At 33.5% G+C, this 18146-nt stretch overlaps 1 protein-coding gene across 6 annotated transcripts in view; it reads left to right on the top strand.

Annotated features, from left to right (window-relative positions):
* The window catches only part of PNPT1 (polyribonucleotide nucleotidyltransferase 1), a 52336-nt gene that overhangs the window by 13798 nt on the left and 20392 nt on the right, over positions 1 to 18146 (top strand). For 4 of the 6 annotated variants that reach the window (XM_004469180.4, XM_071208849.1, XM_012529267.4 and 1 more), the window contains 9 exons: positions 123 to 172; positions 1068 to 1131; positions 1227 to 1274; positions 2127 to 2240; positions 7453 to 7639; positions 11815 to 11866; positions 12238 to 12295; positions 13945 to 14041; positions 14488 to 14590. In XM_004469180.4, the coding sequence (XP_004469237.1) occupies positions 123 to 172; positions 1068 to 1131; positions 1227 to 1274; positions 2127 to 2240; positions 7453 to 7639; positions 11815 to 11866; positions 12238 to 12295; positions 13945 to 14041; positions 14488 to 14590 (773 nt within the window). Of the gene's footprint in view, positions 1 to 122; positions 173 to 1067; positions 1132 to 1226; positions 1275 to 1450; positions 1490 to 2126; positions 2241 to 7452; positions 7640 to 11814; positions 11867 to 12237; positions 12296 to 13944; positions 14042 to 14487; positions 14591 to 18146 lie in introns of all 6 variants that reach the window. The other 2 variants (XM_058278597.2, XM_071208848.1) reach the window with 1 other exon arrangement.

Raw genomic sequence — 18146 nt, 5'->3', positions numbered from 1 at the left:
ATATATTAATTGAGTCATTGACATTTATTTATGTCTCTCAGTAAATCACTCCAAGGTGGTTTTTTTTTAATGGGGGAAAAGCTTTGAAATGTGACGTAATATCTTTCTTTTCTTTTTTGCAGATCGAGCAATTAGACCTCTCTTTCCGGCTGGCTACTTTTATGATACACAGGTAGGCTCTGCTCTAGATTTGTTTGTTTCCATATTAATCAAAAATTATTTATTGAATCACTGTAATACTTTCTAGGCTAAATATCATAAAGAATACAAAGTAAGAATTTTTGATGATGCCAATGCATTTTACATTAAAAATTTTTTAAAGAAAGATAATTTTTTAAAGCTAACAATTTATTCAGTATCAATTTAAGCTGACACCTGAATTGAGTCGCAGTTTGCCAAAAATGACTGTGCAGAAAGCATTCCAGGCAGATGGAATGCCACGTGGGAAGGAAAGAATTGGTGGGTTTGAAAGGTCATTGTGGTAAAGGTGTATGGGGATAAGGTCAGGCTTGGCTTGTAGATCATATTGGTAACAGAGACCAGGACAATTGACACAATCTTTATTATGTCAGTCTGGATCATATATACCTCTTATTTTATTATATTTTGTATTTAGTTTTGATAACTTCTGAATATTATTTTCTTTCAGCATAATGGCCTGTGTGCTTTAATCCAGTTGCCATTTTATTTATTTGATACAAATGAATATGTCCTTGCTTCATTTTCCCTCCTACTGACACTTGGAAGGATGTCATAGCCTCAAGGAAGTTATTTTCATGAAAGGGTCACATTATTGCGGTATAAAGTTGTTTTGTTTCATCTATTTCATGTAATCCTCATAGGACTCTCTTAAAGATGAGGAGGCTGAGGCCTAATTTTAATAATTTGCCCAAGATCAAGCAGTTATCTAAATGAGCCAAAATTAAGGAGTTTACTATAAGCTTATGCTTTTATCCATATAGTGCTTTCAGATTTTAGACCAATATGTGAACCTAAATCAATGTATATGGGGGAAAAAATCAATGTATATGATTTTTTAAGTGCTTTAATTTTTTTCCTCATACCAGGTCCTCTGTAATCTGTTAGCTGTGGATGGTATTAATGAACCTGATGTCCTAGCAATTAATGGTGGTAAGTATAAAAAAATAGAGACTAAAATTAGCATTGCTGATTTAAAAACCAATGAAATATTTTTATTTCAGCTCTTATTTTTCTCTTTTTTTAAGCTTCTGCAGCCCTCTCGTTATCAGATATTCCTTGGAATGGACCTGTTGGTAAGTTACATTTGAAATAAGAAAGGTTATTTGTGTTTTTTTTGTGAGGTTTTGTTTGGTTTTGTTGTGTTTCCAGTAAATACTAGTGAGCATGTAATGAGTGGTATGGGGTCAGTTTTATTAACTTCGAGGGAATTGAACTATATGGCATTCTAAGACTGCTTTCTCTCTTTCAGACATTTTCATCCTTGCCTTGGGTTTTGTTTCTGATGACAGTATGTTAGTATTACAGATTTTATGTTCCTAAATACTTAAACTTCTTAGTTGCCTTTTTGTAGGTGTTTTTTAGCCTGGAAAATTGCCAGAATATATACCCTGTCATGATAAAACACACAATATAAAAATGATTCATCTAGTAAGCCATTATTGAGTGCCTTGAATGTCAGGTACTGTGCTAAGTGCTAGAAGTACAAAGACAGACTAGGTACTAGTGCTTTCAGCCTAAACAGAAACAGTGTTATAAGGGTATAGGCAAAGTGCTAAGAAAATGATGGAAGAGGACAGGTGTACTTTTGTGGGTCAAGTTGTCAAAGAGGGCTCAGAGATTTAAGTTGAACTTTAGTAGGATCAAATGACAAACATTTACCTTGGAAGAAGTACATTCTAGGCGAGGAAAAGTGCATGGGCGTAATCACAGAGATGTAGAAGGTGGTGCAGGTGAGCAATCTGGAGTAGTACAGTGAGGCAAGAAGGTAGGGTAAGGTAGTACGCTCTGTGGGCCTTAAATACGTGGTAGAAGTAAGGATTTTATTCTGTGGTCACAACTGAAGATGGGGGATTGAAGCCATCACTGTAATAATGTCTTGAAAACAGAGATTTTATTTAACAATTGCCAATTTTAATATATTTTAGGAGCTGTAAGAATAGGAGTGATTAATGGAGAATATGTTGTTAACCCAACACGAAAAGAAATGTCTTCTAGTACTTTAAATTTAGTGGTTGCTGGAGCATCTAAAAGCAAAGTTGGTAAGTAGTTTATAATATTACATTTTTTCTGGATTCTACTTTCAAGTTACTACATTTTTTAAAAGATTCTTGTTCTGTTTTGTCTTTGTCATATCTTGTCAGTGCTCTCGCACTTAGATAATATCTAAAATGCTACACAATTTTAATTGAAAATATACAAATTTTAATTGAAATATACAAAAATCTTTACTTACCAAGGTAAATATTTTTAGACTAATAATTTAGTCTAACTGTAGAAGTTACAAGTCTGATAATTAATTGTTTTATTTGTTTATTGGTTTAAATACATTGATTTAGCTAATTCAGTCATTCTAAGCTTTCATTAAGCATGCTGAAAAAGAGATGACTTATTTCTGGTAGGTGGAAAACTAGTAACAAAGTAGAAGATGTGCAGTGATCATGGGTCACCTTCACTCCCTGTAACAAAAATGTTGTAATTGTATAAATGAAAATCAGGACCTGGTTCTGTGGAAGGAGAATGGACTTTGACAGTCAGAACAACCTTGAGTTCAAAATCCCACTCTGGTAATATTTACCATCAAAGTACTTAAAGTCTGTTGTCAGTTTATTCTATTGTATGACATTTGATACCTGGGGCTTTTTTTTTTTTTTTTTTTTCAGATTTATTTATTTATTTCCCCTCCCCCCCACCCCGGTTGATCTTTTGTGATGTATCTGACTGATCCCTTTCCCATTTATATTTCCACATATTTTTTCACTACTTTCTTTGTGTTTACCCTGGGATTACACAACCTACATCTATAACCTACTAATTTGAAAAGACACCGACCTAGCTTTAATCCCATAAATTCTCTGCTCCCATATCCCTCTGTTTCCCCTCTTTATATTGTTTTTGTCACACATTACCTCTTTATATTTTGCATGTCCATTATCAGGAAATATATTCCTATATTCTTATGGAAATTAAAAAGTAGAGTTGTATATTGAGAATACTGTTGGATTTTGCATTTAACCTTTTAGTTACCCTTACTAAAGATCTTCATTTCCTCATTTTTCACACTATGCCAAGCCATTCTCTCCTTTCCTTTAACCTGCAGAACTCTGTTTAGTAGTTCTTGTAGGACAGGACTTTTGTTTATGAACTCTCTTAGTTTTCTGGTTATCTGTGGAAATCTTAAACTCTCCCTCATTTATGAAGGACAGCTTTACTGGAAAAAGAATTTTTGTCTGGCAATTTTTTTCTCTTTCAGTACCATAAATATATCATATCTCTGCCTTCTCACCTCCATAATTTCTATTGATAAATTGGCACTTAGTCTTAGCAGATCCCTTGTATATGATGAATTACTTTTTTACTGCTGCTTTCAGAATTCTTCATCTATGGCATTTGATATTCTGATTAGTATTTGTCTTCGAGTAGGTCTGTTAGGATTTATTCTGTTTGGAGTACATTGTACTTTTTGGACACGTGTATTTATGTCTTTCTATCTGTTCTTTTGACTGTATGATTTCAATTGTTCTCCCTTCTAGTTTGCTAATTCTTTCTTCTGCCTGTTCAATTCTGCTGTTGTATGCCTCCAGTATTTTTTTCCCACTCTAGTGTATTTTTTTTTTAAGATTTATTTTATTTATTTCTCCTCACCCCACTCCCCCACCCTTCTTTTGTCTGCTTTCTGTGTTCATTCACTGTGTGTTCTTCTGTGTCTGCTTGCACCCTTGGCGGCACCAGGAAACTTTTTGTTGCATCATCTTGCTGCATCAGCTCTCCATGTGTGCGGTGCCACTCTTGGGCAGGCTGTGCTTTTTTCACATGGGGCGGCTCTCCTTGCAGGGTGCACTCCTTGTGCATGGGGCATCCCCATGCGAGGGCACCCCTGCGTGGCACAGCACTCCTTGCACAGTAGCTCTGCGCATGGGCCAGCTCACCACAGGGTCAGGAGGCCCTGGGTGTTGAACCCTAGACCCTCCCTTATGGCAGGCATATGCTCTATCAGTTGAGCCACGTCCACTTCCCTCTAGTATACTTTTAATATCCATTATGTGTCTTTCATCTGCATAATTTGTTTCTTTTTAAACTTTCAAATTCTTCTGTATGCTCATACATCCTCTTTTTAATATCCTTTTGCTCTATATCCCTATTTTCCTCCATCTTCTTGACTTAATTAAGGAGATCTGTTTTTTCTTTGATTAGTTGTTCCAAATTCTGTCTCCTCTGAAGTTTTCATTTGTTCCCTTGACTGAGCCATATCTTCCTGTTTCTTAGTGTGGCTTGTAATTTTTTGCTAATGTCTGGGCATCTGATTATCTTGATGAATTAACTGTATATGTCAGTTTTTCCCTCTTGTCTAGAGTTTTATAGTTGATTAGCTTTATGTTAAGGTTCTTTTTTGATGCTTGGTCCAACTTATTCTAGACCTTTAGAATAACCTGTGTTTAACTGTTTAGATTTTTCAGCTCTTTTTCATCTAATCTTGCCTTGGATACTTGTTATAATTTTTAAGAACGTACTTTTATATAATTGTATCACCTCCAGAAGCAAACTTCTTCCTTTTTTGGGAATCTTGATCTGTTCTGTTAGTTTTTGTATGAGATTTTCTCCCCAGATCCTATGATTTGTTTAAATTCTCTCCTTCACTCAGCTTTTTTTTTTTTTTTAAGATTTATTTATTTATTTATTTATTTCTCTCCCCTCCCCCCCACCCTGGTTGTCTGTTCTCTGTGTCTATTTGCTGCATCTTCTTTGTCTGCTTCTGTTGTTGTCAGCGGCGTGGGAATCTGTGTTTCTTTTTGTTGAGTCATCTTGCTGTGTCAGCTCTCCATGTGTGTGCAGCACGATTCCTAGGCAGGCTGCACTTTCTTTCATACTGGGCGGTTCTCCTTATGGGATGCATTCCTTGCGTGTGGGGCTCCCCTACGCGGGGGACACCCCTGCGTGGCAAGGCACTCCTTGCGCACATCACCACTGCACATGGGCCAGCTCCACACGGGTCAAGGAGGCCCAGGGTTTGAACCACAGACCTCCCATGTGGTAGACGGACGCCCTAACCACTGGGCCAAGTCCACCGCCACTCAGCTTTTCTTTACATTTCTCAGTTCTAGGGCCTGTCCTGTCTTACAGAAGTTCATTGTTGTCATTGTCCCCCTTTTTTTTCTGTGAGGCTTTTCTGCATTACATAGTAGCTGAACCTGTGGTCTACAGGTTTCTTCTTTCTCAGAGAAACCTCGGTTTTACTCTTAAGGCCTTTCACCTGACTGAATGAAGCTCACCCAGATTGGGGGAAATCTCCTTTACTTAAGGTCAACCAAACATAGGTGTTAACCACATCTACAAAATATCTTCACAGCAAAACCAAAATGAGTATTTAATTGGATAACTGGCTACCATAACCTAGCCAAGTTGACACATAAAACTAACCATCATAGGGTATAAGACTTAGATCAAGATTTTCTTTTTTTTCCCAATGGATATCCAATTGCTGTGGTACCATTTGTTGAAAAGGCATCTTCCATTGAATAGTTTTTGCATCTTTTGTCAAAAGTCATTTGGACATATTTGTATGGGTCTCTTTCAGGGTTCTCTCTTCTGTTCCATGATCTATATGTCTCTTCCTCTGACTGTACTGCACAGACTTGATTACTGTAGTTAAATTATAATTCTTAAAATTGGGTACAAATGATTCCCTCCACTTTATTATTCTTTCTCAAAATTGCTTTAGCTATTCCAGTTCCTTGACTTTAAGTATAAATTTTAGAATAATCATATATGTATATACACACACATATACAAAAAATATTGCTGAAATTTTGGTGAAATTAATTTAAACCTCTTACTCAGTTTGGGGGATATTGACATCGTTACTGTGTTCTTTGATTTCTTTCATCACTTAGGGTAGTTTTTAGTATGTAAACCTGTTCATCTTTTGTTGGGTTTATACCTAAATATTTTTCCTTTTTCCTTTTAAACAATTGCAAATGGTGTTGTATTTTTTATTTCAGTGTCCATCTTTCCATTGCTAGTATGTAGAAATTGATCTTTTTATGTTTATCTTGTGTCCTGTAAACTTGCTGAACCTACTAATTAGGTCTAGGAGGTTTTTCTTTGTAGATTTCTTGGGATTTTGTACATAAAACATCTGCAAATAGAGATGATTTTATTTTTCCTTTTCAATTTTTATACTTTTTATTTCCTTTTCTTGTCTTATTGCATTGTCTAGAACTTTCCAGAACTATGTTGAGTAAGACTAATGAGAATAAGTATCCTTGCCTTGTTCCCAATTTAAGAAATGAAATATTCAGTCTTTCACCTTTAAGTATAATGTTAGCTGTAAATTTTTTTATAGCTCCTCTTTATCAACTTGAGGAATTCCTTTCTGTTGTTTATTTGAGCATTTTTATTATGAATGATTGTTAAATTTATCAAATGCTTTTTCTACAATGATTGACATGATCATGTACTTTTTTTTCTTTATCCTGTTGATATGGTGGATTATATTTATTGATTTTTAAATATGAACCAGCCTTGCAGTACTAATTTTTTTTAAACTTCAGCTAAATTCTATTTGCTAATATTTTGTTAAAGATTTTTTCATCTGAAGTCATGAGGGATATTAGTGTGTAGTTTTCTTTTTTTGTTCTTTGTCTGCTTTCGATATCAGGATAAAGCTACATATATTAAATGGATTTTTCTGGAAGAGACTGTGTAAAATTGGCTTTAATTCTTCTTTAAACATTTGGTAGAATTCTCTAGTGCAGCTATCTAGACCTGGAGATTTCTTTTTTGAGAGTGTTTAACTTACAGATTAAATTTCCATAATAGTTATAGGTAGGGCTTTTTCCTATTGAGTGAGTTGTGGTAATTTGTGTTTTTCAAGGCATTAATCCATTTCTTTAAGTTATCAATTTTACATTGTAGAGTCAGTAATAGATTCCATTATCCTTATGATGTCTATCAGGTCTATAGTCATATCCCTTGTTTCATCCTTGATTGATAATTTCTTTTGTTTTGCTTTCTTTTTTTGTATTTTTTTTATTTTATTTTATTTTATCACTTTGTTTTTCTATTTACTGTTCTTTACGGTTTGTAAATATATTGATTCTGATGAAAGAAATCAAAAGGTAGATTGATATACATTTAAAAATAAAATTAATTTGTAGTATTGTCATGTCATGATGTTTAAAAATATTGTGTTGGTAAAAGGTTCAATGAATGTATCATGTTTTTGTTTTTGGTTTTTTCTTTTCCCTTAAATAGTGATGTTGGAAGCCTCTGCAGACAATATTTTACAGCAGGACTTTTGCCATGCTATCAAAATGGGAATGAAGTATACCCAACAAATAATTCATGGTATACAACAGTTGGTAAGAGAAATTGGTGTTACCAAGAGGACACCTCAGAAGTTATTTACCCCTTCGCCAGAGATTGTGAAACATACTCATAAGTAAGAACATCTGTTTGCATAATAGAAAATATTAAATTGTCACCAGATTTATTTCTTCTCAGAAAAAAAACTTCCCATGTAATCTCTGTCTGTACATTAATGTTCATAAATTGCACCCTTCTGTTTTGAGTATAGTCATAAATACCACATTTAAAACTTAGAAAAGTTTGAACCTACCTCCTTCAAGTTCCAGCTGTAGTGTCTTAACTTAGAGTCTTCAAAGGTGAGTGAGTTTATTGGCTGAGATTCAGATAATCCCCATGTATCTCTGGTTCAGGGAAAAGAAAATAAAACATAAGATATTTGAATACTTGAGGAGATTGGTGAGATTCTCAAAAAGAGATCAAGTATAATCACCACTATATACCCAGTAGCTTAGAGTAGTGCCTGGACACAGAGAAAGGAAGCCACCATTTTTTATCCTGCTATGTGAGAGAGGACGCCACATTTACCCACAGCTGCAGAAAGGTAGAGAAGCCCTAAGAGACTGAGAGAGGAGGCCCAGAAAGAGACAAGCCCTATGCCTGATTGCCCATAGCTAAGTCCAGGGGACAGTAGATTCTGGAGGGGAAGGCAGACACCGGGCTGAGATTGCCCACATGACAGCACATCAGGATCAACAGTAGCTGACTTTGAAAATTTCCCAAATATAATAAAAGACATGACTATATACATCAAGACACTTAACGAACTCTAATCAGGATAAACCCAAATAGACCCTGTCTATAGCATATTATAATCAAACCATCAAGGCCAAAGATAAAGTAAAAGAGAGGTTATGTGTTTTGTACAAGGGATTCTCAGCAAGAAAAAGTTTTAATTTCTCATTGAAAACTGGGAAGCAAGAAGGCAGTGTAAAGCTCTGAAAGCGAAAAATATGCCAACCAAAAATTCTGTATCTGGCAAAATTGCCATTCAAAAATGAGGGAGATTTCTTTTATCAATATATCATAGTTTTCTGTATACAAGTCCTTTACATCCTTTGTTAGATTTACTCCTGGCTGTTTGATTCTTATAGTTGCTAATGTAAAGGGAATTTTTTTCTTGATTTCTTCTGATTGTTCATTATTAATATAATGTAGCACTACTGATTTTTGGCTTTTGATCTTATACCCTGCCACTTTGCTGAATTAGTTCATTAGTTCTAGTAGTTTTGTTGTGGATTTTTTCAGAATTTTCTTTGTATAGGATTACATCATCTGCAAATAGGGATAGTTTCATTCCTTCCTTTCCAATTTGGATAACTTTTATTTCTTTTCTTGCCTGATTGTTCTGACTAGAATTTCCAGTACAATGTTGAACAATCCTGGCAACAGTGGGCATCTTTGTCTTGTTCCTGAGGTAGAGGGACACCTTTTAGTCTTTCACCATTAAATATGTTAGCTGTGGGTTTTTCATATATGTTCTTTTTCATGTTGAGGAATTTTCCCTAGTTTTCTAAGTGTTTTTTTTTTTTAATCAAGAGAGGGTGTTACATTTTGTCAAATACCTCTTCGGCATCAATTGAGATGATCACTTGGTGTTTTTTCCCTGTGTTCTCTTAATGTGGTCTATGACATTAATTGATTTTCTTATATTGAAGCCACCCTTGCATACCTGGAATAAATGCCATTTGATCATTGTGTGTACTTCTTTTAATGTGCTATTAGATTTGGTTTGCTAGTGTTTTGTGGGGAACTTTTGCATCTATGTTGATAAGGGATATTGGTCTGTAATTTTCTTTTCATGTAGTATCTTTATCTGGCTTTGGTATGAGAGTGATGTTGGCCTCATAGAATGAGTTAGGGCGTGTTCCCTCTTCTTTACCAAAAATAAATTGGACATTCCATATTCATGAATTGGACAACTAAATATTGGTATGATCTCAATTCTATCCAAAGTGATGTAGAGGTTCAATGCAATAAAAATTTCAACAGGCTTCTTTACAGAAATGGAGAAGCCAATCTTCAAATTTAATTGAAAGGGCAAAGGGCCCCCGAATAGCCAAAGCCATCTTGAAAATGAAAATGAAGGTGTATCCCTACCTCACACCATATACAAAAGTCAACCCTAAATGGATCAAAGATCTAAATATAAGAACTGGAACTTTTAAAACTCCTAGAAGGAAACAAAGGAAACATCTTCAGAGCTTTGTGTTAGGCAGTGTTTTCTTAGACTTTACATCCAAAGCATGAGCAACAAAAGAAAAAATAGATAAATGGAACCTCATCAAAATTTTTAAGTTTCATGCCTCAAGGACTTTATAATGAAGTAAAAAAGACAATCTACAGTGAGTCTCACCCTGTAGTACACCTGCCACCATGTCTGGGGTTGTGCACTATCTCTTTTCTTGTTTCTTAATAAACTCTTTACTCCCTTGCCTACCCTTTAAAAAAGAAAATTTTAAAAAAGAGCAGTGCCTGGTTCATAGCAGGCACTCAATAAATGTGACTGAATCTCCAGAAAATTATTTCATATGATTTGAAATAAATTGAAAATTGATGTTTTGCTCTTAGTGTCAGACTCACAGCCATCAGTCAGATGAAAGGATTATATGAACTGTCCCCAATAATCAAAACAGTTTCCTGAAATAACTGAGCAAAAATGGATAGAATGGTAGAAAACAAGAGTTTAAAAAGAGAAAGAATGTGTGTGTGATATGTGAAAGAAAAGTCTAGGGTGGAATTAATTGAACAGTTAAAGGCAGGAAGAAAAAGAAAGGGCATAGTACAATGTATGAGTCCTTCTTTTGAGCGGTAGGGAGAAAGGTGTTCTAAACTCAGGTTATGGATATGAGCTTTATTCTTAATTATTTGTAAGTTTTAGTATGAAAATGTTTGTAATAGTCTGTATGTCTCAACTTTGTGCCTAAATATGGTCAGACAGAAAAAGGCAAGGCATAATTAAATGTTTTTTTGGATTAAAAAGTCAGAATGTGAAGATCTGCTACATAACCGCTTGTAAAATCCTTCCTGGTAATAACATTACCATTCTGAAATAAATTTAGTTCTTTTCAGTCTTGCTGGTATATATATATATTTATATATATTTGGTTTTTTTCTTTATTAGAGACATGGGTTTACAGAACAATCATGCATAAAACACAGGATTCCCATATACCACCTTGCCTTGTACAAAATAGTTGTTACAATTAATGATAACACGTTTCTAATTATAATAGTTTATATATGTAAATATAATTATAATAGTTTATAATTAGTTTATATAATTAGTTCATAATAGTTTAACTTAGGTTTTATAATTTTTTTAAATACAAAATATACAGTAAATATGTTTTCTAAGCTTACCTTTCAATCTTATTTTTGGTGGATTTGTTGTGAAGATTTTTTGTTTGTTTTTGAGATACCAGGGCCAGGGATTAACCCTGAACCTCTAATGTGGGAAGCCAGTGCTTCAGCCACTGAGTCCCATCAGCTCCCCTGAGTTCGCTTTTTTGTTTATTTGCTTGTTGTTTGTTTTTTTATTAGGAGGCACCAGGGATTGATTCTGGGAAAAGCAGGTGCTCAACCGTTTGAGCCACATCTGCTGTTGTGAGGGTTTTAATTGTTTTGTTTCTGCTTTACAAACTTTTTTTTTTTAGTAGGTACTGGGTACTGAATGCAGGACCTCATACATGGGAAGCAAGCACTCAACCACTTAAGCTGCATCTACTCCCCCCAAGTTTTTTTTTAATATGGCCAAATGTGTCGATTTTTTTTTTATATTTTCTGTTTTTGAAGTCAAGGGTAGTGTAATTTATATTTTCTTCTTGAGCTTCTGTGGTTTCATTTTATGCATTTAAGTTTTCTTTCTTTTATAATTATTTTCTTGTAGTTTAGAATTGGGTTTAGTTTAGGAGTTTGTTTTGTTTTATTTATTTGTTCTCCTAATTGCTGGGCAATTACCCCTAGCACCAGTTATTATTTTCATTTAAAATGCAAAAATTATATGGTTATATAGATATTGCTTTCAAGGAAAATGTTTATTATTATAAGTATTTAAATTTGCTATTATGTTTAAAATTGTTCTGTATCATAGATAGTAAACAGATTAGCATTGTTCAGCAGTATATATATGTTTTAATTCCCTATGAAATAGTTATTAAATATTATTGTTAAATATCTTGATTTGTTTCTAATAGAAATTGCCTCATGTTTCCAAATATTATTAACACATTTATTTTGTGCTTAAAACAGGCTTGCCATGGAAAGACTCCATGCAGTTTTTACAGATTATGAACATGATAAAGTATGTATACCTGAATTTTGTCTTAAATAGTTTTTCTGAGAATTCTTTTTTATTGTATCCCACAAAGTTGTTTATGAATATTATTTCTATTTTTGTGAAACATCTCTAAATAGAAAACTAAAGAAAAAAACCTATCTGCTTCTCCATTCTTCCTGAGTTGTTCAATACAAGTTTTAGGGAAATGTACAAATACATTTGAATGATTTATACAAGTAATATTTTTTCTAAATCAATTCCCAATTCTAATCTTTTAAAGAATACTACTATCAGAGAAATCTGCGTGCTCTTACAATTTGTTAATTACATAATTCAAAAATAGAAGTATTAAATGTTGCCATATGTATAATAATTGAGCATGAATTTTCTTTTAGATTTCCAGAGATGAAGCTGTTAACAAGATAAGATTAGATACCGAAGAACAACTAAAAGGTGGGTTTTGTTTTTTGAATTTAAAAGAAATAATAGATTTTTTTTTCTTTTTGGTTATGAAACCTTAAAGAAATCAGTTCTTATTCTCTTACTGCTTCTCAGCTTTGTCTTCTGTGAACTCACAATAATAATACATCATGGGGTTAGTGTTAAAATCAATTTATATGCGTGTAACACACAGTAGGCACTCCTAAGTTCTTTATCTGTATAATTTCAATACTGATGTTATCTGTCTTATAGGAATTAAATGAGATTTGCAGCCATTCCTGGCACATAGTAAATGTTTAATAAATGTTAATGTGTGCTATATTGTTATTAATATTGTGTAAAATTATATAAAGTTTAGATTTTAGGGAATTCAGCTCACTCTAGATATTATTAAGCAAAGGATCTTATTGTATGTCAATCTCACATAAACATAATATGAACCAAGTATGACATATGATTCTTGTTATTTTTTCTGCAAATGGACAAATAACTCATTTGAAAAATAATTACCTGAGTATTTTTCTTATTTTAAGATAAAAACTCTGCTGCTAGCCTGATTTTGACTTTAGTATTAAGGCCATTATCTGTAATTGCCATTGAAAAAGTTTAGTCCTTTCTCAATACATTTTATCCTATTTATTAAGAATGAGAAATTTATAAAACATTTTCTTATTTAAAAACAAAAGTGATTTTGTATTTGTATTATACATAATTGAATATCTCCATGGCTTTCTGAGTTGATAGGACAATGTTAAATATTTTGTTACTAATTATTTTCCTTTTTCATATGCCACCCAGTTAAAGCATTAAAATTCATATTGAAGTATAATATTAAAATATATTCTTACCTAATGAAAATAAAGAACTTTATATAGTATTTCTTTTTGTGTATGAATATTTCTAATGCTCTGGCTGCTTGAAATGTATATGTAATATACTAAATACTTTGGAGGACAGTGCTTAAAACTTATCATAAGTTCATCAATATGGTAGAATAGCTTAATTTTTAAAAGCCCAAGCCTTTGGAACAGATAGAATTGTGTTCAGGTTATAGCTGTTACTACCTCTATGGTATCAGGCAGTTTACTCTGCCTTTTTAATCCTTGGTTTTTTGTTCTGTGGGATGGAGGTGATAGAATTTATCTTCTAAATTGTGAATATTAAAGGTATTAAAACAAAATATCTAGAGTGCCTAGCTCATAAAAGTACTTTATAAATGTTAGCTAAAAACAGTCTATAGGGAATTGTAATATATGATATATAAAGTAAAGAAAATTGTTCCCCAATTTCCAAATTAAAAGTTTCTGAAGCAAGAGAGTGAAAGTGACTACTCTTAAATCTGTTAGAGCTTTTCAATATATGGTTGACTGGATTTGTCAGGTAACATAATACCTGACAAAAGGGAGCTCATTTCAGAGCACTCTTGTTTTGGTAGAAAGCAAACAAGTTCCCAATAACAATACATTTGGACAACTTAATACTTGGTTCCTCTCACCTGCTTGGGAACATTTGATTCATCTGCTTTGTTTGCTTGGAGACTAAATGTTGAGAGTTACCTCTCTTGTTTTACTCCCATAGTTGGTTGCTTTGATGCTTTGAACTTAAGAGAAATCTTGTCTTTCAAAAAAATATCTTTGTTTTGGTTTGTCTTTCTTCTATAGAAAAATTTCCAGACGTCGATCCATATGAAATAATAGAATCCTTCAATGTTGTTTCAAAGGAGGTTTTTAGAAGTATTATTTTGAATGAATACAAGAGGTAAACACATCATATCCTCTTTTTTTTTTTTTTTTTTTTTTGGTGGAATTGAAACATGCATTTTCTCTGCAAGTTGCCTGGAAAATGCCAGCTTGCCCAAAGCAAAAAAAATAATTTTTAAGTGAACTGTAAAGAATTAAGATATTTATCTTATAAATGGAAACATTGTAGAAACAGTGTGCAGATTATGTGACTGTATCTGACTGTCTGACTGGAAGTAGATCAATGGTTTACAAACCTGTCTGCACATCAGAATTACTTGTAGAGTTTTTAACAATACAGGTGCATGGGTCACAACCCCTGAGAATCTGATTTAGTGAGTCAGAATGGGACCCAGGTATCCATTGCACAACTGAAGTTCAGAACCTCATTGGAGGGATAAAAGTTAATACATGATTTTTTATTTCCAGCTCTGCTTTTTACACTTATTTCCTTTATTATTGTAGGTGTGATGGTCGAGATTTGACTTCACTTAGAAATATAAGTTGTGAGGTAGACATGTTTAAAACTCTTCATGGATCAGCATTATTTCAAAGGGGACAAACACAGGTAATCTATATAAAAAGCTACAATTAATTGCTGATTTAAGATTGTTTAATTAGATCTAATAGAAGTACATAATGTGGATGCTGTAGGTTTTTATCATATGAAGTATTTTATCCAGGTTAGTGTCAATTTTTTAAATATTTTAACAGTTTTATTGAGGTATAATTGATTAAGAAATCACATATATTTGAAGTATATAATTTGATAAGTTTTCACATATAATATGACTGAGAAACTCACCACCAACAAGATAATGAACATAATCATCTCCAAAAGTTTCCTCATGCCCCTTGGAAATCCTTTTCTCCTGCTCACATCCCTCCTTCCCAGACAAATACTGATCTGATTTTGTCATTATAATTAGTTTGCATTTTCTAGAATTATCTGGTGTTTTTAATTGTAGTTTTAAGCTCAAGTACACAAAATTAGTCATTCATACTCTTCAGTTTATGGCATACTGTCATTATTCGTCCGTTCAAGTACCTCATTTGTTTTTCCCTTTTAACCTGTATCTCAGCCCCATTCCCTTCCCTTATATAGATACCCCCTCTCTTGTATTTCACGTGTGTGCTTGTAGTTTACCTGTGTTTAATTATTTAGATATAAATGTATCAGTTGTTTTGTGTATGGTAGTGTGATCACACTTCTTTAATCACTAAACTTTAACCACTAATCTTTGCCTTTCTGATTAGTTCAAATTGGCACCTCCTTGCTTTTATTTGCATTTTCCTGGTTAGTAGTTAGGTTCAGCATCTCTATATAATAGCCATTCAACAGGTTCACTGTATAAATCATAGGACTATACACCTCTAGGCATTATTTTCACATAAATGGTGTCCCCTAAAGTTATGCAATGTGGTAGACCTGAATCAGGTTTTCTTTTTCTGAATTGCCTGTTCATATCCTTTGCCTACCTTTTTTTCTTTTTTGAATATACTTTACTATCTTTTTCCTGCTATTTTGTATTTCTTAGGTTTTAAATATTAATCCTATTTCAGTAACAAACCAGATGTTGTAGATATTATCTCCTCTGTCATTTGTCTTTTAACTTTTTGTATGATAGGCTTACTATGTGTCTACTCTATGAACCTGAAGTCTTTAGTTTTAATATAGTCCATCTTTACCTTTTTCACTTTTGTGTTTTATGTTTTTAAGAGTCTTATTTAAGAAATCCTCCCTTACCCCAAAGTCACAAAATCATATGCCCACTTTTTCCTTCTATTAGGTTTATAGTTTAAACTATCTTATTTAAGTCATTAATCTGTCTTACTCTCTCTTTTTATAAAGGGTTTTTGGTTTTTTTGTTTTGTTTTATTTTGTTTTGTTTTTTTAAGTACTGGGGCCAAAGATTGAACCCAGGAGCTCGTATGTCGGAAGTCAGCACTTAACTACTGAGCCACATTGGCTCCCCTGGGTTGGTTTTTTGTTTCAGTGCTTGTTGTTTTTAGGAGGCACTGGGGACCGAACCCAGGACCTCCCATGTGAGAAGCAGCTGCTCAACAACTTGAGCCATATGCACTCCCCTAATCTATCTCTGTTGAGTTTATTCCTAAACAAGGTATGAGATAGAAATCGCCATAGTGAGCCAATTATATAATGCCATTTACTAATCATCCATTTTTCCCACTGATTTGTGATGTCACCTCTATGATAATCAAAGTTTATAACTGTATTTCTGAACTCTCTTCTTTTCCATTGTTCTATGATTTTCCTGGGCCAGTATGGAAAATGTTTCAATTATTATGGTTTGGGGGATATATCTTAATATCTGAGAAAGCAAATTCTCCCTCTTTGCTTTTTTTCCCCCCACAAAATAATTGTCCTTCATATAAATTTTAGAATGATATTAAGTTCTCACAAAATTCATCTAGGATTTATATTGGAATTGCATTCAATTCATAGATTAATTTGAGAGATAAATTATTTTTTTTACAATTTAAATCAGTCTTTACTATGAATATAGTCTGTTTCTTCTTTGATTTAAGTTTTCTTTTATGCCTTTTAATAAGGTTTTAAAAATATTTCCATTAAGATACTTTGCATTCTTTTGTTACCATTTTGAGCATTTCTGCCTTTTAATTGGAGTATATGGTCCATTAACATTTAATTTAATTGCTGATATCATTGACTTTAGGTCTTCCATTTTATTGTTTTTGTTTGGCCTTTCTGTTTTTTGTTTCTCTGTTCTTCTATCTGCCTTCTTTTGGATTAATTGAATATTTGACAATCAGAAGGAGAAGCATCTTAAGAGACTTTCTGGTGCTCTCTCAGATTTCTCCCCACTCAGCCCTCACTTTTCACCAGCTAGATTGCCCAGACACTATTCTCTGGTTCTTTAATCTAGTAAGACTTCTATCAGAGTTGTAGCCACTCTCATGGCTCAGATTGGAACTTGCCCTCAGGCTGAAACCTTTAAATACAGGTAACTCTCCTAGTGGCTTTTTCTTCTTCCACCTGAACTCCCTGCCAGTGTCTGCCTGCTTTTGTTCACTCTCCAGTATCTTCAGATTTTTAAAAATATGTATTTTTTCCATAGTATATAGTTGTTATCTATAGAAATATTGTTCTAATTGAAGCGTCTATCATTACTAGAAGCAAAACATACAGGTATTGTATATTTTTGGAAAGGTTAATTCTAATATACTTTTTTGTGTTTATTGCAGCTATAAATTGCAGCATAAATACCTGTTATACTTTTTAATTAGTTATTGCTGATTATAGGTAAATGCTATTGGTTTTATCTGTTGATCTGATATATGATAACTGTCCTTAGTTTGTTGATTCCCTTGGATTTTCTAACTAATTAAACATATCATGTACAAATAATTCCTGTCTTCTTTCTTCTCTTCTAATCTTTGTGCTTATTTCTTCTTTCTTGTGTTATTTTGTTAGGCAATAATTCAAGTATATGTTGAAAAGTTTAAAATCACAACTGGATTGAGTTGGCCAGTATTTTATTTAGGCTTTTTAAGAATTTGATTTTCCATGAATAAAATTGATCTGTAATGTTTTCTGATTCTGCACTTATCAAGTTTTTGTATCAAGGTTATAAAAATAAGTGGGGAAGCTTTCCACTTTATTCTCTTTTTTGAAATAGTAATGTAAGATGCATGCTATCTATTATTTAAAATTTAGTGGCACTCACCTGTAAAACCATCAGGACCTGATTCTTTGTGTGAGACAGTGAGCAGAAATATGATGGAGCCATTGGGAGGGTAAGGAGGGTGGGGGATACTGCTCGTCTTCTTTAGGAGGTACTGGGAACTGAACCCACACCTCCCATGTGGATGGTGAGTGCCCAATCATTTGAGCCATTTCTGCTCCCTGCTCATTGTGGCGTCTGCTGGTTGCAGCATCTGCTTGTTGTGGTGGTTGTGGCATCTGCTCGTGAGACATCTGCTCATTGTGGTGTCTGCTTGTCTTCTTTAGGAGGCACCAGGAACTGAACCCAGGACCTCCCCTGTGGGAGGCAGGTCCCCAACTGCTTGAGCCACACCTCTCCTCTTTTTTTTTTTTTTAAGCTAATTGGGTTCTTGAAATATTTTTAGTTTTCTTATTT

This window comes from Dasypus novemcinctus, chromosome 17, assembly GCF_030445035.2.
Source record: "Dasypus novemcinctus isolate mDasNov1 chromosome 17, mDasNov1.1.hap2, whole genome shotgun sequence".
Classification (NCBI taxonomy): domain Eukaryota; kingdom Metazoa; phylum Chordata; class Mammalia; order Cingulata; family Dasypodidae; genus Dasypus; species Dasypus novemcinctus.
This window is presented reverse-complemented; position numbering and strand designations above follow the sequence as displayed.